This window comes from Podarcis muralis, chromosome 1, assembly GCF_964188315.1.
Source record: "Podarcis muralis chromosome 1, rPodMur119.hap1.1, whole genome shotgun sequence".
Taxonomy (NCBI): Eukaryota; Metazoa; Chordata; class Lepidosauria; order Squamata; family Lacertidae; genus Podarcis; species Podarcis muralis.
The window spans coordinates 56,513,084-56,540,680 of record NC_135655.1 but is presented as its reverse complement, the minus strand read 5'-3'; the positions used below and the strand labels follow the sequence as shown (position 1 = coordinate 56,540,680).

Here is a 27,597-nt window from a genome sequence, read left to right as displayed (position 1 = left end):
TGGCTATAATGATAATGGAGACAGACGAGATCTAGCTGCAGCTTCTAATAGTTTTCTTTTACATCTAGGGATTGAGGCTGGTGGGCTAATTAGGATGAAAATTAGCCCATCCAATTTGCTCTATTAATATAGGACTGTGCATCACTTGAATAAGGGGGTGGGGAGAATTCATTGAGATCCATCCCTAATGCTAACTATTCACACTTTTAGAATACATCTGAAGGCAGCCCTGTTTAGGGAAGCTTTTAATGTTTAATAGGTTATTGTATTTTAGTGTTTTATTGGAAGCCGCCCAGAGTGGCTGGGGAAACCCAGCCAGATGGGCGGGGTATAAATAATAAATTATTATTATTATTATTATTATTATTATTATTATTATTATTATTATTACAATTTAATTTGACAGTAAGCACAGAGAAGAATCAGGGGAACCCAGTGCTTTTTTTCTGGAGGGACGGCGGGGGACGCATGCCCCTAAACATTTTGTGAATCTGACAGGAGAAGAAACTATTTTAAAAAATATTTAGCTTCTTCTCTAGCACGGTGAATCACCAGTTCTGCTGCTACCCCTGATGGCAGCCTCATTTTCTGTCATGGTGTTTCCTGAGTCTCAGACGGAAGCGAGTGTTTAATATGTGAAGCAGTGTGGAATGTGGATGTGTGGTGTTTTACTTATGAAAGTTTGGCCTCATTGAGTATTTCAATATGAGTATTTCAATATGAGTAATGCATGTTCTTTGTACTTTTGTTCATTTACTGTATTTATTTCCTCCGATTTGAACTATAACATGGGGGTTTACTTGAGTCAAAATGAGAGTACCCCTAAACATTTTTTAAGGGGGAAAAAGCACTGGGTGAACCAATATTGCATATGCATTACAAGAGGACGGAGATAACACCTAAAAGTGGTGGGAAGATAGAAAATTCCCTAATTCCTCAAATCCACAACCAGGATGATAGCACTGGAAAATTAACAATTCAAAGTTAAGCCATTTCAGTTGTATAATCTCTAGGAGAACTCTTCCATTTAGGGTGATATTACAAAGGTGTCCTCCACACTCTGAATCCCTATCTGCTGAGGTAATGCAAATACCTATGAAGCAGGACCCAATCCACCTACTGCAACTCAACCACTTTGCTTGAAGGGACAGCATCCCAGAAGACTTCCCTTGCAGTCATTGTCCTACTGCCCTACACCCCAGCTGAAGTTCGTAGGTGGGGCAATTCCTGGGTCAGCTATGGGGCTGGTGTAATGTTGTGCCATCAATAGGGTGTGTAATACTTGACTGAAGGCATATAATATCCAACATATGGATGACCTCCCCTGTGTTGCCTCTGTCCTCCTAATGTCCATGCCCTATTTCAGTCCTCTCACTGGCAGAGTATTCCGACAGCATATCCTGAGCCATTCTGTCAGGATGTCTGCCAGGACAGCAGTTCAGGTAGCACAGTGAGCTTCATGCAAACCCTATAGCCCCTCAGCCAATGGATCGTCAGTATATAAGATTCTGCCCTCAATTTTCTCATTCCAAAAGCACTTCTTTTTGTCTGTCAGGAAACAGTCTCTCATATCAGCAGGATCTGCCTAGAGAAAAGCTACAGTATATCCACTTCTTTCAAAGACATGGAATAAAAATGTTCCTGGCTTAGTTTTGAAAGCATTAAGGCAGACAGAAATAATTTTAGGTTCATGATTCTCCTCTATGTATCAAAATAAAGTTGGGACTGTTTACCCATGTACTACCCAGGAAAAAAATGTTCAGGTTTTGTTTGGTAATACCGAAGGAAATCTTTAAAATGTGTGTCAGGAGTGAATTTTAACAAAGACTGCCATAATTCTAAGACATGGGCAGGCAAACTAAAGCCCAGGGGCTGGATCCGGCCCAATCGCCTTCTAAATCTGGCCCGCGGACAGTCCAAGAATCAGTGTGTTTTTACATGAGTAGAATGTGTGCTTTTATTTAAAATGCATCTCTGGGTTATTTGTGGGGCATAGGAATTTGTTCATTCCCACCCCCCACCCCCCCAAAATATAGTCTGGCCCCCCACAAGGTCTGAGGGACAGTGGCCCAGCCCCCTGCTGAAAAAAGTTTGCTGACCCCTATTCTAAGATCTTTAGAATTTAGATAGCTGGGGGGCACACCTCAAGTCTTTTAGCATCTTAAAGAACAGGATGATCAATGTATTACCCTCCCCCCAATGTTCTTTTGTATACATCATGAGGTATTCATGTTCTTCATTAAAAATGCACTCCTTTATAGAGAATTGTATTATTTAAAATAATACATAGCTCTACCCTATTTCAAGGGTTTCAACATTTTTGGCCTGTTGGCACAACTGGAATTTTGAGGTGTCATAAGTGCCAGTCACAAAATGGCTGCTGTGGGGAACTGGCAATGACAGTCACATCTAAAAGCAGAAAAGCAGATAAGAGCACAAAATGATAGTCCCACTTGCCTGACAAATTGGCCTGCAGGGGGCGGGGGCGGGGGGAACTGGCCTACCAGGCAGAAAAGCTTCCCCACCCCAACTTAGCATTATGTATGAACCCTGCCCAGCAGTTTACAAACTTTGGTTTGTTTTGCTTAAACATGGTTTGTTGGGCAACCCCATCTCAGATGTTCACCACAGTACAAAGGTACAAGGCAAGGGCAGTTAGAAAACAAGGCAAACTTTGGAGAAGCAAGCCATCTGTGGGACAACTCATGCTTAAATTGAGGTTTGTTAAGTAAACCATGGCTTAGTTTTATGTGTGGACCAGGCTATTCTTTCTTCAGCACCTTCCAAAGCATTATTTTTGTTATTGTTATTATCATTATTAGCCATTGCGTGCCAGTTATCAGACTCCATCAGCCTGCTGGCCTGTGTTCCTTTGGGAAGAAGAGCAGGATATAAATTTTAAACAAACAAATAAATAAAATATTCTGTATAGCAATGCTAAGCATTAACTGAAAACACAATAATTCAAATCAAGCTCATGTACATTCACATTCACTGGCATAGGGATGTATGTACTCACAGCTTTCACAGCGGTTCCCAGTATAGCCAGCAAGGCAAGCACATTTGTAGCCACCAATTTTATCTAGGATGCAGGTTCCGTCATTCAGGCATGGAGAGGAAGAACAAGCTGGAAAAAAGTATAAGGAGGATCATAAAACAGCTTCCTTCATCTCTTTCATCTCTTATATGCACAGCCATCCAGGTGTGAAAAACTTTTGTAAGAGAACGTATTTTCACCGAATGTTCCTGTTTTTAAGTGGTAATGTAGACTTATGCTGCGAAGAAAATCATTTTAAAAGTTCTTCCATTTACCAGAACATCTGACCTGACTAAGCCTTATTCTTCATGGTGAACAATATTTTTCTCAAAGACAGGGCATAGGCAGAGTGGCCTTATCTTCACAAATATCTAAACCTGGAACTAAAACAGCTCAATAGACACCCCAGTGATTTTCATATAGATCACCTGAACTTCTTTGCCACCTGGCAAGGAACTTAGGTCACAGCCAAGACTTGACCCCTTATGATTTCAGAAGACTAGAAAAAAATGGGCAGGAAAGAAGCCATGGAGAAGGAAAACTGTACAACCCACAGAGTTGCAATTACAGCAGAAGACCCTGCAGAGACCAAAGGATTGTGAAATGTCAGTGAAGAGATCTACATGGGCAGCGAGAGATCTGAGCAGGGGCTTAATGAAGCTGATGTAAACAGACAGTTCCCAGCAACAGAAGTGCCAAAAGTTGAAAAACAAATCTCCCCAAATGAAACTATATAACAGCATATTTTATAGTTTCTACAATGATTAATAAAACCACCACTTTTTATTTTCCTTAGTTGTAAAGACCCTCAGGCAGCCTGATCCTAAACATGAACCCTCATATGCTAGCTCCATTCACTTCAATGGGACTCCTGGTAAGAATGCTTAGGATTGTGGTCCTAGCCAAGGATATCACCTGATCCCTTCTGGGCCACTGCACAGTCTTTAAGTGCTACAACCTGATCTTAGCAATAAACAGGAGGACAGCCAAGGAAACTCTGTTCGTCTTGTTACACCGATCTCAGCTACCCCTTGAGGTTTTTGTCCAGAGAAGGATTTCACACTGCTATATCTTGTTAAATTTGTGCTGCCAGAGGTCTCCATCCCACAGTCCCCCCCCCCCAAGCCTCTTCACTCCCCATGCAAATCACATTCTTTCCCATAAACAGTGTCAGCGGCCTTGCAAAAGAGAGCGTTTTAAAAGCTTTTCATTTCAGCTGCACATTAGGCCAGGACAGACTCACAATAAGGCACACAATAAAGCTTCCTTCTAAAAACTGTAAGCCCTCCATATCCCACTCTGCATAGATTACCACTGTAGCAACCACCCAATCTCTAAATAATTGCTGCTAAAAATGGGGCGGAAAGAAAAGTAGATGGCAGCAGTGGAATACTAAAAGGCTCCCGCTGAGCGGAGGAAACAAGATCCATTCATTCTGCCCCGTATGGAATACGTTAGTCCCATGAGTGTGGGAGGCCTTGCTGCAACATACCCCACACAAAGTTCAATTTCACAGAGCCGACTCTTGTTTTTCCTTTTTCCTTTTTTTTATAGGCTGCTTAATTAACACAGTGCTACTTATAGCAACTCCTGTGATGGTACTCTTTGCCCTTCATGCAATAACAAAAAGAGAAATCATGATACAGAAGATCAACCAGTAAGTAAGGTGTCCAATTTGAAGTGATAAGCCCCAGTGGACTAAGAGTTAGACTTGGGAAGGTGGAAGTCCATGGTGAAAGCCATATGCAACATTCCAACTCTAACATCCAACCTTCCAACTCTACAGTTCTATGATCCTTGCCAATAACTTATTGTGGAGTCTCTGGGTTCTTCTAGATGACCTGTTTATTGAGCATTCATCCTGATTTGCTCACATAATGCTTATATGGAAGCTAGACTATGTCTGGTCTTTATTGAGCATCCTTTTTGATTGGTTTATGAGGTGGTCATCCTATTTGCTTGTGGGATATTTTGGTGTCTCCCCATTAATCATCCATTCATCCCACACCTTAAAGTGCATTTCCCCATCACTTTCCTAACTGCAGAAAGTCTGTTATTTTTAAGTGGATTTGTTGTGCCAAGGCAACAGAGCACTTTGATCCACTGTAATGGTGCCAACCTAAATTTCCGGCACGTGCTTGAATCCCTTGCACAAAGTCTGGACACACCCTTTGACAAGTAGCTATTCCTCATGCTCAATTTCCCTCCAACCTACCCTTCCCCTCCATGAAATGAAACGGTCAGGCAAGGAGACCTACAAACCTTAGAGCTGGAAGGGGGGGAAAAAGAGGGCAGGGACTTGGAACAGCCTGGTATAGCTTTATGCACCATGCATAGAGGGGAGAAATCTCAGAGGCAATCAGAACCATCTAACCCCCCCTTTGTTAATTCACTGTTTTATGGCCCCATAGCAGTAAGGTTCTAACTCCTGAGATCAATTTTCAAAGGATTCTACAGCTACATACATATGGAGAGCTAAGTATTCAGAAACGGCTTATCCACACTTACTTTTGCTCCACATTTCTAGACACAGGTCTGGGCTTTCCAGGTCCATGTCTGCATGCTTTTTCTTTTGCTCCGAATTACCATTTACTCCGATTCAACAGTAAATATTGGGTTTTCCTAGGGAAAGCAGCAGGGCAAAATAAAAAGCACAGACCTGTGCCTAGAAAGCACAGGGCAAAAGGTAACCATGGATGAGTTAGTCATATGAATAGCAAGAGGCAATCTTGCGAGTAGAATGAAACAGGACCATATTTCACACTCATTGGATTTTCCCCCTTCCAAATCATGTGGCTAAACCACTGCAAGGGATATAGTCACACGATTACTTCAATAACTCAAGACTTTTCACCCAGGTAGCTGTTGGGCATGCATCTTATACTTTTTCATCCTATTTACCTGTAATTTCTTCAAAGATGGCATGAAACCCATCAAAGTTCTTGGAACCATCTGAATGGAAGAGAACATGGAGAGAAGGCCCTGTGCTTCGGATTGGGAGAGGCCTGTCATTCCCACAGAAACGCTTAATTATCCTGCTATCAATGCTGTCCCCATCTCGGATCTCCACGTAATCATACTGGCACATGTAGTCAAACTCCAGACTCAGCATAGCAAACCTTGAACACAAAAGGGGTGGGGTTTTTTTTGACAAATTCAGATGCCAAAATTTCTCACATATGTCTGTATTTCTAAATCACTTCTGTGCTCCTAAATGTGAGAAACAAACCTCCCACCAAAGAACTTCCTTTACACCTTCAGTTTCACAAGATAGCCTTCAAATATAGCCTTTGCTACTGGCAAAGGCTTCCCACATGACTTAGGCAAGTAAGCAGACACTCCTCTGGGTGGGCTGAGTTTGTAACCAGTCCTGTGGCCCCAACACTATGCCACTGCCCTGTCCTATCCCCATCCAAGCAATGCCAATGTTGGGAGGGTGGCTGCACCCCATCAACCACACCACTACAGTTGAAAACCCCTGCACTGCTGCAGTAAGCTTTCCCACTTACTCGGCCCCATGCCCCTGTGTGGGACCCTTTAAAGGCCGAGATAAATTGTGATGCTTTGAGCATTCAGTCAGGAATGCTCATAAACTCCACTGCTCCTGGTGGGAAGCATAACAGCAGGATCAAGGTGGACACAATCTTCCATGCAACCTGACCCTGATCTCATGCATCCCACACAAGTGATATAGCATCACTTTCCTGCTGGAGATGCGGAGACTTGAATCCCCAGTCTATTCCTCAGTGGGAAAAGGATTCTGAGAGTACAGTGGTACCTCGGGTTACAGACGCTTCAGGTTACAGACTCCGCTAACCCAGAAATAGTACCTCGGGTTAAGAACTTTGCTTCAGGATGAGAACAGAAATCACACGGCAGCGGCACAGCGGCAGCAGGAGGCCCCATTATCTAAAGTGGTACCTCAGGTTAAGAACAGTTTCAGGTTAAGAACGGACCTCCAGAATGAATTAAGTTCTTAACCCAAGGTACCACTGTATGCACAATTGCTGCCTCCCTCTGCTTCTTCCCAGGTAAGTTTTCTTGGGGCCAGACACAGGGAACCACTTATCTCCTTAAAGACAACCTAACACCATATGCAAACAGCATGCTCACTGCATCATTTCTGACACAGGAAAAGAAATACAGCCAGGGCTTTTTTTTTACAGCCGGAACTAGCTGGAATTCAGTTCCGGCACCTCTCAGGTAGGCACCATTGCCATTCTAAAAGAACAAAGGAGGCATTCCAACACCTACTTTTCTAGAAAAATAGCACTGAATACAGCCATTTTTAGTCCATTAATTATGATTAATGTTAATGGTTGGGGGAGCAGAAAAACTCCACTGGAAATCCCTCTAGGTCTCAGGGTTGAAATACTAGCCTGATGGCTGAACAAGCCTTAAATATGTACATAAACTTGAAAAGAAGAATCTGTATGCTGAAATGCATCACCCACCTACCTTAACTCAACAACAAAACCAGGTTTAGCATGAATAGTCCACTCACAGCGGGCATTCAGTGGATAACTCTCCAACAAGATCTGACCCTTGGAAGCCTGCAGAACCTGACCACATCCTGAAGGGCAGGGAAAGAAGAAGAAGATTTATATTAGGCTCTGTGAGGGAACACAGACTCAGAAATAGCTCAGAGCTAAATGGACCAGTGGTGCGACTCCAGATAAGGCAGCTTCATATGCTTATATGTCCCAATCTGTGAGACTGAGGTGTGTTCAAACCAGGATCTGAAACTACAGCTTGTTGAGCTGACTGAGTTAAAAGCAGCTTCCTATGTCCACCTGGACAGCCACAATATATAGATGGTGAGCCTTCTGCTGAATGTGATGGGTCAGAAGCGGTGTCTGCACCACCTCCTAACTTATAGGAAACTACACTGGGAAATCAAAAACGATTGCCCATGGTAGAATTTAAATCTATTATTTTAGCACTGGTTGGTAATAGAATACAGTCGTGCTCTTCCACAGCTCCTGGTTATTTCAGCTTCCTGGGCACATTGTCACCATTGGTAAATAGTGGGATTCATTGCCACTTTGACGTTATGCCTAGGTATCAGGTATCAAAGTCATATTACTAGCCTCTACAACATCTTCCATGTTGTTGCTGGGGAAACATTTGGCATGCACCCAAGTATTAGGACTTCGATGTGTGGCAAGACAATCTCACAACTGTGGCCCCATAGGTTCAGACTCAGGTAAATTATCAATCCACATTAGATTTGTTCAGAACTTCTCATCTGTGTGTTCCCTGGATGAACAGAAGGAGAGGGTTTGCTCAGTGGCCCCACTTCCAAACCCTCTCTGTCAGCAAACTTTTTGAGCAAGGGGGCCAGTCCATTGTCCCTCAGACCTTGTGGGGGGGGCCGGACTACATTTTTTTTGGGGGGGGGAATGAACGAATTCCTGTGCCCCACAAATAACCCAGAGATGCATTTTAAATAAAAGCACACATTCTACTTGTGTAAAAACACCAGGCAGGCCCCACAAATAACCCAGAGATGCATTTTAAATAAAAGGACACATTCTACTCATGTAAAAACACTGATTCCCGGACCGTCCATGGGCCAGATTTAGAAGGCGATTGGGCCAGATCCGGCCCCTGGGCCTTAGTTTGCCTAGCCATGCTCTACGTGTTCAGAGAAGATGTTGCAAGGGAGATCTGAACAAACCACAGTTTTTAGGGTTGTAGGCAGGCTCACTGTATTTCCCATGTGTGCGGGGGGATGAACAGTGGCCTGAAAAAGCTCAGCCCATGAATGGTGCAGCTTTGTCACATCCAGCAACATGCCATGTGCCATAGCATGATATTTCCTCTTTCCTGCAAGACTCTACAGTGTTAAGACTTGTCCGTTCTAATAAAAGAAAAAAAATCTCCTTTTGTCAGTTTACCCTCAATTACCCTCAATTAAGTGCACTCTGATGAAACGGAAAACAAGCTCGGAAGGGTTCATCATAAGTGTTTCGTTCCACACCAGGGCTTGTTGGTTCCTGATGTGAAAGGCTGGAGAATTAATTACTTTGCCCCCATGGCTGTCATTAAGATGCTATTGGGATATGCCAGGATCTGCCGCAACGTACATGATAATGCAGCTTCCCACAGTGGAGAGAGGAAACCTTGCCCTGTTGCTGGCTCCTACCTCAAAACAACCTGAGACAAAGCTGCAGGAAACCTTCTTCAGAAGGATTGACAAGGTCCTTGAATCACCTCAGAGAACATTCCCCTTTCGTTACAAGGGGGCTTTTGAGTTGCCTTTGTTGCTCTTGCCTTTTGACGAGAAAGAACTGGTGCAAAGAGATGTTGGCGTGCCGGGAATACTGAGTGCACCTTTCTCGGGAGAACATTACGGTCTGAACTTGCAGAAATCCCTGCCAAGGAAATAGGACTGGCCAACAAAGCAGGTGGTCCAGAGGCTAAAGAGAGAGCCATTCAAAGAGTGGCCCCAAGGAAAGAGGCTCATATTTGCCACAAACTTTTGCATGAAGCATAGCTGTGGTGAGATGTGGATCTTCCATTTCCCTCCGCCATCTGAAGCTCTCTCAGGAGAGGTTTATGTAATGCCCTGCCACCTCTCTCTCAACAAATGATTGAGCAACCAGCTCCACCATTTCCACTCAAAGGGATCTTTTCTCTCTTGCCGAAGCCTGAAGAAGAAGAGAAAGACCTGGAAAGTTCTCAAGAATAATTTACACCCACAATGGCAAATCCTGGCAAATCCTTCCTTGCTTCTGAGGAGCGGAGAGGGAGGGAAGAGTGAGAAAAGAATCCATTTTGGAAGACTGTCAGCACCACTGTGCCATCTGAAAAGGAGGCAAAACTGTTTTGTGGGACACACAAAAATTCTTGCTTGAGGCAAAAAGAAAAAGAGAGAGCGAAAGAAAGATCGTTTAATCCTCTCAATAATTGTAATTTACATTCTATGTTTATTTAAGGTCACCTGAGAAAATTCATGGCAGATAGATATCAATAGGGGTGATGGATATTATTACTTCACACAATGCATTATATGGATTGTGTGAAGTAATAATGGTGGACTCCCCCTCCCAGTGGGGTCCACTGTCTCAAAATGACTTAGGTGACTTTAAAAAAAAACCCCTATCAATGTGTATTATCCTTTACAGCTATATGGGAACTCTTGTTAAGAGGTAAATATGCCTTATTTTCTACTATGTCCACTAGGACTTTGCTCTTCCACCAGACCATATGCATCTGATTCATTTGTATAGTCTTACATAGAATATGTAAGCCAATCACACTGTTGATGGTCTTCTCCCACTTTTGATGGGTCCAGAGCCAAGTCTCACCCAGTCTGTTGCCTGGCATCATTCAGGGTGCCCCTATAGGTACTTAAAGAATGGGATCAGAGTTGGAAGGGACGCCACATATCATCTAGTCCAACCCCCTGCAATGCAGGAATCTCAGATGAAGCATCCATGACAGATGGCCATCCAACCTCTGGTTAAAAACCACTAAGGAAGGAGAGTCCACAACCTCCTGAGGGAGTCTGTTCGAACAGCCCTTACTGTAAAAAAGTTCTTCTTGATGTTTAATTAGAATTTCCTTTTTGCATTCTGACATGCTCTCTACACTGTTGTGAGGAACATAAAATGCTGCCTTGCACAGACTGCTGATCCAGCTGTAGACACTGTCTTTCCTACAGTGACAAGCACTGGCTCTCTGGTGTTTCAGACAGAAAACCTTTCCCAGCCCTGCCTGCAGATGCTGGGGATTAAACTGCAAAGCAGATACTCCATCACTGAGCTACAGCCCTTCTAGATAGTGCTGAACTACAACTCCCATCTGTGGCCATTGGCCCAGAGCTGAGGACCAACCACCCATGCTCCCTAAATATCCCTAAATCTGTTCTGGGGGTTGGAGGGAACCCACAGAAGAGATTTACGTGCCCTGAGACCTGTGGGTATAGGGCGGCATATAAATTAAATGAAATAATAATAATAATAATAATAATAATAATAATAATAATAGGTGCACAGAGGTAGAAGCAGGGAAAGTCCTGTTGCACAAGCAGACCTTGTTCCCCGTGCACATACCCCCATATATTGCTACACTGAATTTCACTCATATTTCTAAGAACTCTGTTTCTCTCTCCCCCTGTCCCTGTTTCAGCCATAGCCACTACAGTGGTACCTCGGGTTACAGATGCTTCAGGTTACAGACTCTGCTAACCCAGAAATAGTACCTCGGGTTAAGAACTTTACTTCAGGATGAGAACAGAAATTGTGTGGTGGTGGGGCGGCAGCAGCAGCGGAAGGCCCCATTAGCTAAAGTGGTACCTCAGGTTAAGAACAGATTCAGGTTAAGAACAGACCTTCAGAACGAATTAAGTTCTTAACCCGAGGTACCACTGTACTAACCAACACAGACTGCTATGTCCACAAAAGCATGAAACTCATAAAAAACTGCAGCAAAGCACACACCACAAACAAATGCTGGTGGAAGAAGAAGAAGAAGAAGAAGAAGAAGAAGAAGAAGAAGAAGAAGAAGAAGAAGAAGAAGAAGGCCACACACACACCCCTGGCTGGGTTTCCCCAGCCACTCGGGACGGCTCCCAACAGAATATTAAAAACACGATAAAACATCAAACATTAAAAACTTCCCTAAACAGGACTGCCTTCAGATGTCTTCTAAAAGTCAGGTAGTTTATTTGCTTGACATCTGATGGGAGGGTGTTCCACAGAGCGGGCACCACTACCGAGAAGGCCCTCTGCCTGGTTCCCTGTAACCTTTCTTCTTGCAGGGAGGGAACCGCCAGAAGGCCCTCGGTGCTAGACCTCAGTGTCTGGGCTGAACGATGGGGGTGGAGACACTCCTTCAGGTATACTGGGCCGAGGCTGTTTAGGGCTTTAAAGGTCAGCACCAACACTTTGAATTGTGTTCAGAAATGTACTGGAAGCCAATGTAGGTCTTTCAGGACCGGTGTTATATGGTCTCGGCGGCCGCTCCCACTCACCAGTCTAGCTGCTGCATTATGAGCTTGGCACATAGTTGATGGCCATCACCGCCTCTTGTGGCAGCAAACCCCACAGTTTAGCTATGCGCTGTGTAAAGAAGGGCTTTCTATTGCTTGTCCAGAGTCTTCCAATATTCAGCTTCATGAGAACTCCATGAGTTCTGGTGTTATGAGAGGGAGGGAGAAAAACTTTTCTCCACTGCATACATAATATTATACTCTTCCATCATGTCACCTCTTACTCACCTTTTCTCTAAACTAAAAAACAGACAAACACTGTCACATTTTGTTTCCTCATACGTTTAGCTTAATGATAAGTTTCCCCATTAATCCATAATAGTGAATATGGCTGGGTGGAAAGGAATCACTCTTTTCATATATTAATAATGCCTTTTTCATGGAAGAGCTTCTGAGCACCACCTTCTGGATAGATTGAGGTACTACTGTAATTTGTACACTATGGAAATCTTTTTTTAAAAGCAAGGTTACCTAGTCTCCCCTATAGCCTTGGAGATATTTAAAGAACTTGACCCCTCACAACCTCTATTCCACATTGTGTCATTTCCTGCAAATATGATACAAACAAGTAAAGTACTGCCAGGCAGTGACTACTGGTTTTTGACACATGGTTGCAATGGAATGTTTATTGCATTTGCCATTAACTGTTTTATATTGATAGCTTGCTTTGCTGTGACTTTAAATGTTGCAATATTCATATTTGTAATCCATAAACTAGATTATTTGTTGCAGTTGGGATTCAGCTAAATCGTTGCATCACCCATTCATGGCTCCCGCCTTATCCAATATTATGAACTGCGTCGGCCAAGGCAAGGATCTGCATCTTGTCCTGGATGAGTAGCTCTTTGGACCTAGCCATGCATTTCCTTGAGTCCCACTTCATTCAGTCTTCCCTCCGCCATATTCGAAGCAGTACCCTTTTCCCTATTGGGGAACATGTCTCTAACAATACTCACTCATGCAATCTCCTCCATACCAGCCTGCTCTGCATTCTGCGCAGTAGATGCCCTTGATGTAGAAGTTATCTAGCGTTCCTCCCCAGGATCCATTGCGACAGGACTTACAGTTTTCAAAAATCATACAGCCTAAAAGAAGAGAAAAACCATCTGGTGGGTGGAAGGCTATGTTCAGTTTTTTTCTGGATGGGGAATGACATTTAGAGAACATTTCTAGTCTGACTGAACAGACCTTGGTTTGGAAATTGCTCTGAACCACATATATGTGATTTGTTTGTGTCCCCCTGAACCCTCTTAAACCGGTTCTGGTCTTATCCCCAAGCCTTCAGTGTGGATTATGGGGCACAGCAAGATGCATGTGGGGAAAGGATAGGGAAATCCCTTTATTCTAACACAAGAATTAACTGAATACTGCCCAATATCTCTGAACATTTAGCACTGTGTTTGAACATTCATAATCTGTATCTCAGTCTCACAGAACAGTTGGAATCTCACAAACACACCTGGCTTTTATATCAAAAATACAACACTGCACAAATTCCAAACACTTAAAAAAAAAAAAATAGACCTAGTATGAATTGAAACTGCTGGGCATGTACATTGGGCTACAAAGGAGCAAATGAAAGTGGATGGCAGAGATAATACACTACAGCAAACAAGCTGTCACATACTGTGTTTGCTCTGGACAGCCAGAACAAGTGATAAAAGACTGGCAGCCTGGTTAGATTGTAGCTGGAAATGTATAATATATCTAAATCTACTTATAGTTCCTTGGCTTCAAGATAGAGGAGCCGGAGGACTTGGGCAAAGCTGTTGGCCTATATAGTACAGTCCTTCCTTTACTAAACACTATCTAGGGAATTTGACTATTTCCTTGGGATAATGTCAAGTAGCAGGAGCAGACTTTGGTTATATGGTGCTCTAAGCAAAGACAAAATTTGCCCTCCTCCAAATATTTCTTATTTTCAAATCAAATAATTTCTTTTGGTACAGTTGCTTTTTAATGGATCTTCTCAGTAGGTACGCATATAGACAGTGCTTTTTTCTAAAATAAAAAATGTTTAGGGGTATTCTCATTTTCCTACTCATATTGAAATATTGCCACTCAAAGAGGCCAAACTTAGATTCACAAAATGTTTAGGGGTCATAGCTGTCAACTTACAGATTAGAAAATAAGGGACCAGCAGCCTCGAAAATAAGGGATCAGCAGCCAAAATAAGGGATTTTGCTATTGTAAAGAGTTACATACATTGGCAGGATTGACAGATGCTGTCAATCCGGCATGAGGTGGTTGTGGTGCTGCGGTGGCCACTGAAGCACCGCCCTTCTGCATCCCTCCCCATCCCCTCCTCTTCCTCCTCCCTCAGGCCGCCTCCTCAGCTGCCACCACTGCTGGCACCTCCGGGCTCCTCTCCCTCTCCCCCCTTGGGCGGGGAAGGGCCGATGGAACTCCTCGCGCCAGGACGACGGCACCAGTGCGCTCTCTCGTGGCGGAGGACCCCGAGCCACTGCTTCCCTCCCGAGCCGGGCGAGCATGAAACCCAGGAAATTTAAGGGACATCATCAGTAAGGGGCAGCAGCGGGACACGGCGCTGGGATAAGGGAGTTTCCCGCCAATGAGGGACGGTTGACAGCTATGTTAGGGGTATGCATACCCCTCCGTACCCCCAGAAAAGCACTGCATATAAATACAGGTTTTATTATTGGTACTGTAGTATTAGTAATAGTGTTATTTTGTGCCCCCTCAGCTCAGCACCCTGTGCGAGGGAACCGCCTGCACTGCCCTAAATCTGGCGTTGCAAGTAGAATAATGACCCAGGGTAAACAATTTGGATCAATTCCTAATAGAACTATTATCTTCTTGGTTCTACTGGCTGTTGCTTCCTTATCCCTTTGTCTTTATTGTTTTCTTATTCCTTTTGCGGAGTCTGAGCTCAGCAACTTTGTTCCTATCTTTTTAAGTAAGGCAATGTGCAAGCCAGGCCTGGGAGACTCAGGAATGAAAAATCTTCATCTGGTGCTGAAGCCAACAATGACTTTACTCTCTGGAGGGCTTCCAGGCATACACGGTGAAATCCTGGAAACTTTCGACTCTGAGCGTGAGTTTATATTATTAGAAAGGGGGACGTACTAACGGCAATATGCTAAATGCATTAACTTTCATCAACTCAGTAAACCATTTGTATTGGCACCCATCCATCTCTGGAGAGAGAGAGAGAGAGAGAGAGAGAGAGAGAGAGAGAGAGAGAACCTATTCATCATCAATGTCTGGCAGACAAAACAGGCTGCACGCTCCACCTAGCTACAAACAGGGTCATTGAATAAAGATTTATGTCTGGTGAGAACACCCAAAAGGTGAGGGGGTTCAGATAAGGGCAATAAATCAACATACCTGGGTGGATTAGACAGGAGTCGCACTCGTTGTCCTCATTCCTGCAGCACGGAATAGTGTAGCCTACCACTTCTTTTCGCCCAGGGCACACACACTTTATCTGATCATACTCACAACACTCCCGACACATGATATTCCATTCGGCTCCCGGACAATTTTCATTGATCACTGTATACCCTGCAGAAAAGCAAAGGGAAGGGGTGTGTGGGAGGGAATAATTCATTATTGGAAGAATGTCATCCATTCCATTACAGCCAAACAACATGTCAGGCAGGAGATCTGTGGTTTGATGTCCTGACTCGAAGGACTGTCATTTGGCCACTGTTCCTTGTTGCAGGAGACTCAGCAAAATGTATCTTGATTATCACAGAATCCAGGGTTGAAAAGAGAGCACCTCAACCCCATTTCTGCACAATGCCATCAACAGGATCCTAGAGATATTAAGAGGCAAACCATAGGCTTGACCTGACTTCTGCTTTATTTAACATTGTTCACTCAGCTTGGAGTATCTAAGAAGAGGGATCTGATTCACATTTCCTTCCAGCTTATGGTGTTTTCTGGAGAAAATAGCTACTGCGATGCATTTGTTTCATATGACATACATTATTGTTGTCAGATGACAGATTGGGAAATTGTATAAACACTGAATTATATTTTTGCTGTTGCATCCTTATCATCTTTTTAATGGTTTACCTGTTTAGCACTGTAGCTGAAATAGAATTGCTATTACTGTTGCTACTACCTATCTGAGCATTGCAGAATATTTGTATAACCGTTATTTTTTAAACAGTACCTAAGGTTTTCAACTTGGCAGACGCTGCCAACTCCTCTTTAAGTAACGCCAGACTGAAACTGCAAAAATTGTGACTGTTGGCTAAGAAAGTAATTCTGCAGATTCCATCTTCCTTCCATTGGCATGCTGTCTGCATCCAGCAAATTGAAATTTAATGAGCTGACAATTCTATCAGGGTGTCCCTCAACCAAAAGACAGACCTGAGGGCTGTTACTGTGGAGCCTGGAGATAAGAGGAGGTTGCAGAGATGAATAGAGGAAGGAATGTAACAAGACCGTCCTTCATTTTTGTCAGCAGCAGGGCCTTAAATTTCCTGTTTTATGTTCATTGCAACAAAACTGCTTCAATCTGGATTACGCCTTCCACACACAAAGTGACTTAGAAAAAAATCACAAGTTTCTGGCAAAATTAGGCACACTGAAGTCTCTATGACTAGAAACATAGGAAGCTGCTATATACTAAATCGGACCATTGGTCCATCTAGGCCAGTATCATCAACACTGACTGGCAACAGCTCTCCATAGTTTCAGACAAGGAATCTTACCTTGAAATGCTGAGGGTTGAATCTGGGACCTTCCCCATGCAAAACAGATGCTCTACCACTGAGCACTATTTTTCTAGAAAAAGAGGTACCAGAGCTTACCATGAATTTCTCCCTTGTTCTTTTAAAATGGCAATGGTGCCCATCTGAGAGGTGCTGGAGCTAAGCTCCTGCATCTGAATAAAGCCCTTGGTAGGGCTCTTCCCTAAATACAATCAGATACATGTCTAATTAGAAGTAAACCCCACTGAGTTCAGTGGGACTTACTTCCAAGCAAATGTTCATTGTGCTTTTATGAGCTAACTAATTCCAATGGAATTTTCATACATTATTATTATTAGTAGTAGTAGTAGTAGTAGTTGTAGTAGCAGTAGAATTTACCCGTCCTAAGGCATACCCTCCAAGTGTACCTATTCTCCAGGGACAGTCCTGGAATTACAAAAGCCATTCTACCTTCTGATTTGATCCCAGAATGTCTCCATTTCCCCTACCAGGGCCGCCACTGAGCTCAGGGAAGGGGATGAGCCAGCATTATGCAGCTGTTCCATAATCCTGTTTAATAAACTCTACACAAAGGATATGTTGGTATTCATGGAGACAGATAGTCAGAATGTATGGGCTGTTTATTACACCAATGGCTATTAAAAGTTAGATTGGAATTTTAGACCCATCCTGGTTTATAAGTCAGGTGGGTCCATTTTTATTAACAACGGCTATAAAATCTGGGTGACAGGCTGAGCCCTGTGATGTGGCTTGCAACAACTAATTGGAGGGTTTATTCATAGTTTGGATCACAAATATGAGCCAGGTGAGGCTTTGCGACACAGAATCGGTTTGGATGCAGTCTTCCAATTATGAATGAACACTAGAGGGCTACTAAAGCAGAGCCTCTTTAACCAAAGCAAAGAAATCATGCAGAGCTTGTTTTTTGCCCTGGATGTCTTAGCCTCGGAATTCTATTGAGGAAAAATCCCATGGCAGCTTGAACTCTGATGAAAGTACAGAAGGGAAAAAACATACCACAAAGGGTTTCAGAACGTCATCAAGTACACAACTGACTTCAAGCTATAATGCTTCCTTTCTTCATAGGAAATTGTTTCATTTTATCTGAACACACAAGTTTCACATTCATTCCCAGAAATCTTTTTATTTGCAGCAAACAGCAGTTTCGGAGGGAAATAGACACTCTGGAGGGCAGTATTTGGCCAGAAAACAAGGCAAAGAGGGAAAATAACTCCTTCCCAGACTGCAATCCCAATTGGTACCGCAGGCCCCAGGCCTGTTCCCCTCTCTTCCAAAGAAAAAGCCATGGCCAGTTCTAAGCACAATTGCAAAAAACACCTCAGTGAAACATGGAACATTTAGTGCTATTAAGAATAACCCTATTGGATAATGCCAAAGGCCCATCTAGCATCCTATTCTAACTCTGGTGGACCACATGCTTTAGGGAAGCCTGTAAGCAGGACCTGGACACAATAGCCCTCTGCCCTCACTTGTGATTCCAGGCAACTGCCACCCTGAGGGATCCTGCCTTCAACAGTCGAGGTAGAAGCTAGCCGTCATGAAGTACACATTTGTTGGAAGAGAAGAACAACCGAAATGACTCCCTGACAGATTTATTGTGTTTATACTCAGCATAATTCTCTCAGCTACATGGAAAGGTATTTGCTGAGGGGAGGTGGGGAGGAATGCATGTTTTCTTCCGGCTCCATGGTTTAATTATCCTAAAAAATGATTAAAAGTCTAGATGAAGTGCCAGCTTCCTTAATATTAATCTCAATCTTATTACACCAGTAAGGTAAGAAGGAGCGACTGGCTAATTTATTGGGGTGGAACAAAGGGAGAAATGTCATTAAGCGCTGACATAAACATTTGCAAATTCAGTGAGCCAGGAAATAGCCATGTCCTTAATATGTGTGAGAGAGAAGCAATTCGATTTCCCATTGCTAGGCTCAGGCATTCTAAAACAGATAGGCACCCTTGTCTGCATATCACTGGCTTGAATCAGATTCAGCTATGATTTTTTCGTTGAGAGAGACGGAGAAAGAGAGAGATGACTTGAGGGGAGGATAGAGTTTTGTAACATTATTCGTAGAATGGAGAAAGTGGATAGGAAGACACACATCTTTTCTCTTAACACTACAGCCACTCTGTGAAGTTTATGGGCAGTAGATTCAGCACCAGCAAAAGGAACGTTTTCACACAGTGGATAAACAACTTATGGGATTCACCAGCAAAAGATGTGGTGATGGCCACTATCTTAGATGGTTTTAAAGAAGAGCTTCAACATATCTACAAAGTTGCTGGAAACCACAGCAGGCCCGTGGCCTGATCTAGCAGGCTCTTCTTGTGTTCCTATGTGATGTGAATTCCTGTTATACATGAACTGGTTTTATGCCTCTGAATATCAGAGACCTTCCAGAAGCTCTCTCTTTTTTTATTGATCATGATTGAACCTCATGATGTTACCAGGGTGGTCACACCTGATCATGCTTTCAATAACATTTGCACCTGCAAATGTTTTTGGGTGGTCATACGGCTTCACTGGCAGTTGGTGCATCTCCTGTAGGTTCCTACTAAAATCCTGTAACATTTCATACCACAAATATTGCGTGTGCATGTCCCTCTTTCTTTGCACTATAGTATAAGAGTGCCCTCTCACGGCAATAACGTTTATAACACTAGGGAAGTATCACAGAACAACTAATAAAGTGGAAGGATGTGTGGACAGTTCGGTATGAATTTACCACTATTGTACAATTATTGCATCAATGGCATGTTGTAGAATGCACCCCCACACACAAAAGACATATTTGGAGGGGACCATAATTTCTGGAAACCCTCAGCAGATCCTTCTCACTCTGTCTGTGGGATCCAGTCTAGCCACTGGCTAAAAGTCTAGCCCTCCGTCTCCTCCTCTTGCACACCCTGATATCCACGCCACCCCCTCAATCTGCTCCAGGGGGTTGGGGGAAGCACCAGAGCAGATTTTTTGATGGGGCCAACAAACTTACACAATGACTTCATTGGATACAGTCTAAAACAGTGTTTCCCAACCTTTTTTGGGCAAAGGCACACTTGTTTCATGAAAAAAATCTCGAGGCACACCACCATTACAGCCCCGTGACGTCAGCGCGCAGCGTCACGCCGGGAGGGACGCACGAAAGTGTAAGTTTCAATTTTCCCCCCTCCCCCTTGCCTTCCTTCTGTGCCAACCGCCAAAAAGCCAAGAAAAAAGCCAAGACTTTAGGGCAGCAGGTTGACACGGAAGAAGCTCCTACCTAAGGACAGGTGCGACGGCCGTGTCCTCTTCTGCCACACTTGGCAGCCCTGCCTCATGGTCGTGACTCCCACCCTGATTTCTCCCCGCAGGTCGAGCGGCACAGGCAGCCCAATGTGTCCAGCCCAGACACAAGCCCCGCTTCCCCACTCTAGATCCTGAATGCGACCAAGTGCTCTGGACTCCCGAGCAGGGTGGGAAAGAGGACTCGCATCTGGTAGCCTCCGGGCTCCTCGCCTGCTCGAGGGATGGCATTGCAGGCAAGCTGCCGGCCGTCGCCATCGCCGCCCCCTCATGCGAGTGGACCTGCCCGGAGTGGTGGGCCGGGGGAGGCTCGCTCTCTGTGGGGATGTGGCCCGCACGCGCGGCCCCGCTTCCTCCTGCCCAGGGCTGAGCTCCTTACCCGCGATCTCGGTCTTGCGCACGCGGATCCCACTTATTCTGAAGCTCGCGCCACTAGCCGGGGCTCTCACACCGTGCCAGGGCGAGGCGGCGCAGCCCACTGACGTCATCGCGGCTCGCTGCCGCCCTCGACTTCCCTGTTCCCTCCCCTCCCTCGGGTCGCCGTGGTTACCGAGGACTGCAAGCTGCTCGGGCGAGCGTGGGGCATTAAGTGGGAGAAGGAAAATTAAAATTAAAACTCGCCTGAAGGCCGCCTCTCCGGATATCTTTCGAATTTTTTAATTTTTCCCGCGGCACACCAGGCAATGTCTCGCGGCACACTAGTGTGCCGCGGAACACCGGTTGGGAAACACTGGTCTAAAACACGGGAGAACCTCTGCCAGCCAGTAGATAATGCTGGTTTGGACGTAACACTAAACCACAGTAACTCTGGTAAGATACAAATGTGCCATGTTTTTTGTGAAATACTTCTTCCCTGGTTCTAGTATGTTTACCACAAACCCTCATATTTCCCTTTTAGCTATTTGAGGTGTTTGTTTCTTCTAACGGAGCAAAGCATTTAGGTTAGTGAATGTAGTATGTCATAAATGAACTGGAACCATTGGTAATGTTTCCATCAGTCTTATTTGACAGAAAAGTGTCTGTTTTTCTCATCATGGTCTGGGCACATGTAATGACTTCACCCACTGTTCCCTGTGCCAAACCACCAATGCAACTCTATCCCAAACTGCAGGCTCATGGAGCATGTGGCCATTGAATAGGCCCTCACAAAATGCTTTTTACAGCAATTTAAAGAAGTTAGGAACCAGTGGCTTTGAACAAACACTGTATCTCACAGCCATAGCTGTCAACTTTTCCCTTTTCTTGCGAGGAATCCTATTCGGAATAAGGGAATTTCCCTTTAAAAAGGTATGCTCACAGCTCTGACAATGCAAGTGGTCCAGTGTCTAGATTTGCATCTCAATGCTTTTCAGCTGCTGTGCTAGAAGGATTGCTGGAGCCCTCTGTTGTGATGTTCTTATAAGGACCAAACTAGTTGTGCAAATATGATTACTGTAATGTGAACAAGCTTTGTTATGTAAACAGCACCACAGGGAAGCCTGGCACCTATGGGAATTTCCCTTGAAATGCAAAAAGCAGCTTTGGAGAGGCAGTTTTTGCTGGGACTGTGGCAGGGAGAAAAAGAGTTAATGACTGAGCTTTCCAGTCCTGAGGTTGCTCAGGCTTCTCTGTGCCTGGTAATTACACACACACACACACACACACACACACACACACACACACACACACACCAAGTCTTATGGTGCTTTCTGGTTAAGTAAGAGCAGTTGGAGTCTTCAAAAGCACAAATATTCTCATCACTATGCTCCCTCCTATGACTTCAATAAAAACATAGGAGGGTTTTTAATTATGGCCATATAGGGAACATGAAGGTTTTTCTTGGCAGATAGAAGATGTGACATAAACTCTTACAGGGTTTTGTGTTTTGCTTTTTTTTTACACATGACACAGCTTTTTGACCTCTGAGCAAATCAGTTTGCAAGAGATTTTTTCATGAGTTTGGTGGGTGGCCAATGTGTGGAATGTGATCCCTTAATTGTCGGTGCATTATTTTTCTACCTGATATGTGTGTATACACATACACACACACACACACACACACACATACATATATCACTGATATTTGGACCACCACCCCAAATTCAGGTCCTTATGAAGAATTTATGTAATACATTTGCTGCATTGGAAGACCTGACCATTGTGTTCTGCTTTGTGAGTGTGACTCATTTTCAGGGGATGGGGGGATGGACAGGATTGGCAGGAATATTGCACATACACAGATAATGCTTGACCCCATGGTACAAAACTATTTGTTTGGAATGCATCCTGGTGAATCATCTTTCCAAACCTCCCAAGAATCCCCAAGCAAGCTGAGCACATAAGGGTGTGATCAACATGCAGAGAATTTGTTTACTTCTGATGGAACTTTCCTTATATTAAATAGTCTGCACGCTCATGGAAGACAAGGGTAGCAAAGGCTGCTAACTACAATAGCTAGGGTATGTTTCACCTCCACTGTTAGAGGTGTTGCACTTCTGAATAGCAGTTGCAGGTGGGCAGAGTCTGTATGTCCAGTTTGTAGGCTTCTCGGGGCATCTGGTTGGCCACTGTTGGAACAGCATGCTGGACTAGGTGGGCCATTGGCCTGATCCAGTAGGCTCATCTTATGTCCTTATGTTGCATGCATGCAGACACGCTATTGAGACTGCATCTGCTTCTAAAAAGTGAACCTGTACTGCCTTCAGTGCTGTTAACTAGTTGTCACCATACATAGGCAAGGGTCACACCCTGCCATGTAGCATCGCATACATTCCAAAGGGAACCTTGCCTTTTGGGAGGCTATATATACAGGTAAAAGAATAGCATAGAACAGAAAGGAGGAGTTTGTGGCTTTCCATGTCTTAGAATCATAGAATTGTAGTGCTGGAAGAGACCACGAGGGTCATCTAATCCAAACCCCTGCAATGCGGGAATTGTTTTGCTTCATGGGGGCTCGAACCCACAACCCTGAGATTAAGAGCCTTGTGCTCTACCAACTGAGCTATCCCTCCCATCATCCCTGAGCATCGGCCATGCTTGCTGGGGCTTATAGGAGTCTGGAGGGCCATGACTTCTCCATCCATCCCTGGCACAGAAGGTGTCAACCCTATATCACTGAAAGGCAGGGTATCATGTTTTGAAGAAGGAAGATGAAGGAATCTTGGGCACATCACCCACAGTGCTCCCTGCCCCTGCTGTTCTGCAGTGGCCCTTTTCAGACATTTTATCTAAGGTGATGCAGGCCAGCGGCACAGCCTGCAGCTGTGATCCTATCCCCACTCCACACACCCCCAATTCTACATAGATAGAATTTTTTTAATCTCCCTGGGTCAGAAAAGCATCAGTCACTCTCTTCAGAAGTGCTGCTTGCTTACATCATGTTTGCCTCAAACTCCCTTTGATGCCTTTGATTCGATCAAAGAATTCTGCTGCACCTGCCAATCTTCTCTCTCCTGGCTCTAGGGAGATAAAATGGGACTGCCTCTGTGTTTTTTGCCGTCTCCCTGCCACCCACTCTGCCTCAAGCAAGCCAAAGGCGTCCCATGTATTCTCATAAGTAAGTGTGGGATGGAAGTCTCAGGGGTCTCCACACCTTTCTTCTCCAGGAAAAACTGGCTCTGGGACGCGGGTGGTGCTGTGGGTTAAACCACAGAACCTAGGACTTGCTGATCAGAAGGTCGGCGGTTCGAATCCCTGCGACAGGATGAGCTCCTGTTGCTCAGTCCCAGCTCCTGCCAACCTAGCAGTTCAAAAGCACGTCAAAGTGCAGGTAGATAAATAGGTACCGCTCCAGCGGGAAGGTAAACGGCGTTTCTGTGCGCTGCTCTGGTTCACCAGAAGCGCTTAGTCATGCTGGCCACATGATCTGGAAGCTGTATGCCGGCTCCCTCGGCCAATAATGCGAGATGAGCGCCGCAACCCCAGAGTCGGTCATGACTGGACCTAATGGTCAGGGGTCCCTTTACCTTTACCTTTAAACTGGCTCTGCTTTGCATCCTTTGTAGTGTTTTTGCCTGGCTGAAATGCCATTGACCTCCGGTAATGGCTCTTGTTTTTCTGCATGGGGAACGGAATGTGTAGCCTATGGTGCAAAGGTAAAACTCACAGCTGTTGCTCTGCTCACTTTTGCCTCTGGCCCCGCCTACCACTGTGTGGCCCCCAGAAGAGAATGAGGCCCCTGGGCTGAGAATGGTTCTTCAGTGGTGATGGGTGTGGCCTAGAGAGAGGGTGTGGTGGGGGGAGAGTCACTAGGGCCAGATGTGGAAGCTTGGAGGGCCACATTTGGTCCCTGGCCCCGCGATTCTTCACTCCTGTCCTAAAGAATTCTGAGAATTATAGATTGGTGAGAGCAAGTGTGCTGGAACAGATTCCTCCCCATTTCTTACAAAACTATGGGGTCCAGGTGAGAAGGAATGATGGTTACATAGTTTGTGACAAAGATGGAGACAAAGACCAGCATCACAGCATTCTCCTGCCCCTGGCCCATCCCTCAGCAGGGCTGAAACTGGACTTTCTTTCACCTGGGTCAGGCTCACTTTGGCACACACACCCATGCGCATTTGCGTACACACACACATACAGACTGAGAACCTCCATGGCACCCTTCTGGAGGCTTCACCTGGAGCAAAAAAAACCTTGCTAGCCCCCTGCCCCCTGTAGCTACAGCTCTGCCCTCAGACATACACATATAGAGGGGAGAGAAATGGAGACAGGAATGCCCTTACAGATTGAGGCCCTTTTTCTGTTTCTCCACACCTATCCATCACTACCCTGCAGTGTTTAATGTACAGCAATTAGGTAGAATGGAGGGTAAAGGCAAGGGAGCCACAGCTGAATATCAGAGAAAACATTGACTATCATGCATTATAAAGTGACTCAGCAGGTAAAACTAATTGCTGACTCTGCTAGAGAGTCTGTCACTGTTAGGCTGCAGGGCAACTTTGGCAATAGGAAATTAACCCAACAGACGAAGCTGATCCTATGGAAGGAATGCGGATTACTATCTGAGGAAATTAAATGCAGGGGTATCCCACAAAAATGTTCTTATCCAGGGATCTTTGCTTTCATCGCTGAGGTGGAAAAAGTTAGGGCTTATCTATGTTCCATGTTCACAGTGCCAGAGTGCTGTTGATGTAGCCTGACCTGCAGCATCTACATTGAAAACATCTGGAAGCTGGTATTAAATACTCCCAGAAGCTGTGTTTTTAAACTGCTTTGAGGAGGGCAAATTTCCCTGCTAAAAGAACAGTTGACCTAATAGCAGAGCAGGAAGTTCCAAGGACAGACCTGTCCTAGTAAGCTATTGGTCTATTTCTCCCTTGCCCCCATTCCCCAGTCTCCATCATCATCGCCTTTGTCTGCACAAAAAACTCACTGTGTATTCTCACAACCTTACTCTCTTTCTGGTTCATAGCACACAGCACTGGGGAGGTGGGAGGGGAATACTTTATTGTTCCTTAAATCAACTGTGTAACCGGACAGCTACACTTGTGCTATTATTGGATTGCTTCAGCACTGAAGGCACAAGCTTGGGCAGTAATAAACTGCAGCGTAACTAAGCCCTTAAGAGGGAGCTGCTCAACTACTTTCCGGAGGCAAATGCAGAGACTACCTGAATTCTCTTGTATGCTTACCACAACCAGAGCTTCTAGACTTCTGAAAGGCCCCAAAGCAGAATCTGCTGGCCTGGGGGAATTGCCCAGGAAATCCATTTCATTTGACTTTAAATGCATTCAAGTGGAGCGCAAGACCTGATGCATAACTTTACATATGGAGTTATTTATACACACTATGAGCTTGGGTGTTTGGAATGCTGCAATGTTTACTTGGTACATGTGATTTTACCATCATTCTTTTCTTTAATGAGGCAGCAATCGGCAGGCTTCCTTACCCGGAAAATGGATGCTTATGTTCCTTATTTCAAAAGGCCACTGCTTACTCTAAAAGCCTAAGGGTCCCACAGAACGCCACAACGTGCCTTTTTATGTCCACATACTGTCCAAGGGACGTTGCGGATTTCCTCCTTTCAGTTTCCAGAGTTTCCAGTTGCCCATTAGTTATTAAAAAGTTGATCTGGCCTTTCCACCCATTGCTCAGAAGGGTAACCTGCGAGGGACTGCAAAGGACTCTGGGAGCAACAAAAGGAATGCGAGAGGTGCCCGGGCTTCCATGGCAAAACAAGGTGGCATGAAAGCAGCGCGCTTTGGAGACAGTTCCGGCAAACATATATTGAAAGAAGAACTATTTTGGCACTATGCATGCCAGCTTGGCAGGCCAACATCCAAACGACAACCATGCAATAAAATAAAATAGCCCCGTTTAACTTCCACACTATTTTCTCTTTGAAGTAAAAAAAAAAAAAAAAGTAGAACAGTATTGGCAAAAGTAAAGCACAGGTCGGAACTCAAATCTGGCTTTTGTTTTGCTTGTCTTCCCCTCTTTTCTTCGGAGTCAGACTGAAAAGGAAAATCTGCCTTTTGGCAAGCTAAACAAATTACACTTTGCTAAAAGAAAAAGGGGTGGTGTTTTTCTTTTCTACTATTTCAGGGAAACTAAGCAAAAAGTAGATTTCCAGCAGTGTGGCTCAGTCAGATCCTATTGTTTTCCTCCAAATTCCCACGAAACTCGTCCCAGAAGGTTACAGGATTAATCCCACCACACGGTGGGAGACCAAAAAGGGCACCGGTCTCTCTAGAAGGGGCGGGGGCGCCGGCAGAGACCCGTCCTGTTAAGCATGCCTAAAAAGCGAGTCGCCTACTTACAGTACCTCTTGGCAAGCAGGAAATGAACAGGAGCTGCAAGAGGACTGCGAGTCCCAGGTGGGTCCAGGGTGCTGTCTCCATGCTGCTCAGAGTCAGGCCGCCCAGGGCAAGCGGGTGGCTGCTGCTCAGGAAAAGGCAAGGCAAGGGAGGCAGGCAGGCGAGCAGCTTTTGCTGGGACCTCTGCAAGTGGTGCTTCTGTGAAGGCTCTCAGATTTCAGACCTCGGCTCGGCTCCCCTCATCATCAGAAGGGGGAACTACCTTCAAGAGACTCCTCAGACGGCCAGAAGCAAGACGACGTCACCCCCAAAAAACCTCTCAGCTGCTCCTTTTAACTCTTTCTGCGCGGGAGGGGAGCGAGAGGAAGGGACCCGTTGGACGCCCAGCAACACACGCGTCGCGCTTCTCGAGTGCAAGGGACACGAGGTCATCGCGGAGGGGCGGGGGAACGGGCGGACAATGTGCTTGGGGCAGCTCCTCGCGTATCTTGTGAAAGATACCTGGAGCAGGGCTGCATCAGAGCCAGCAGGGATCCCTCGAACCTCTTTTCTGTGCCGAGGTTTAACTCTTGGCATATGTGGGCTGCTTTGCATCTGAACATGTGCAGAATTCCAGAGAGACACTGCAGTCAGGAACCTTACTGGGTGCTTCCGGGCTGCTGTTTGATTGAGGTGTGATTCAATCACATAGCGGCAAATTTAAGTTGGAAGTTGAAGCTGATTTGGCGCTTTTGTGCAACAAACTCATCTCCCTCAATCGCTATAAGAAAAGTGACCTGAAAGAGAGGGATGAGCTTTGCATGATGCACCTGGGTATAACAGCAAGCAAATCAGAATGA

At 44.9% G+C, this 27,597-nt stretch overlaps 1 protein-coding gene across 2 annotated transcripts in view; it reads right to left on the bottom strand.

Annotated features, from left to right (window-relative positions):
- Positions 1–27,160, bottom strand: part of PAMR1 (peptidase domain containing associated with muscle regeneration 1) — a 45,172-nt gene extending 18,012 nt beyond the window's left edge. The window contains exons 1-6 of one of the 2 annotated variants that reach the window (XM_028727966.2): positions 26,762–27,160; positions 15,384–15,560; positions 12,992–13,120; positions 7,496–7,610; positions 5,939–6,156; positions 3,020–3,127 (exon numbers count right to left, since the gene is read on the bottom strand). In XM_028727966.2, coding sequence (XP_028583799.2) covers positions 3,020–3,127; positions 5,939–6,156; positions 7,496–7,610; positions 12,992–13,120; positions 15,384–15,513 — 700 coding nt within the window. In that variant the 5' untranslated portion in view covers positions 15,514–15,560; positions 26,762–27,160. The remainder of the gene's footprint in view (positions 1–3,019; positions 3,128–5,938; positions 6,157–7,495; positions 7,611–12,991; positions 13,121–15,383; positions 15,561–26,761) is intronic. The other variant, XM_028727956.2, reaches the window with a different exon arrangement.
- Positions 27,161–27,597: the final 437 nt, after the last annotated feature.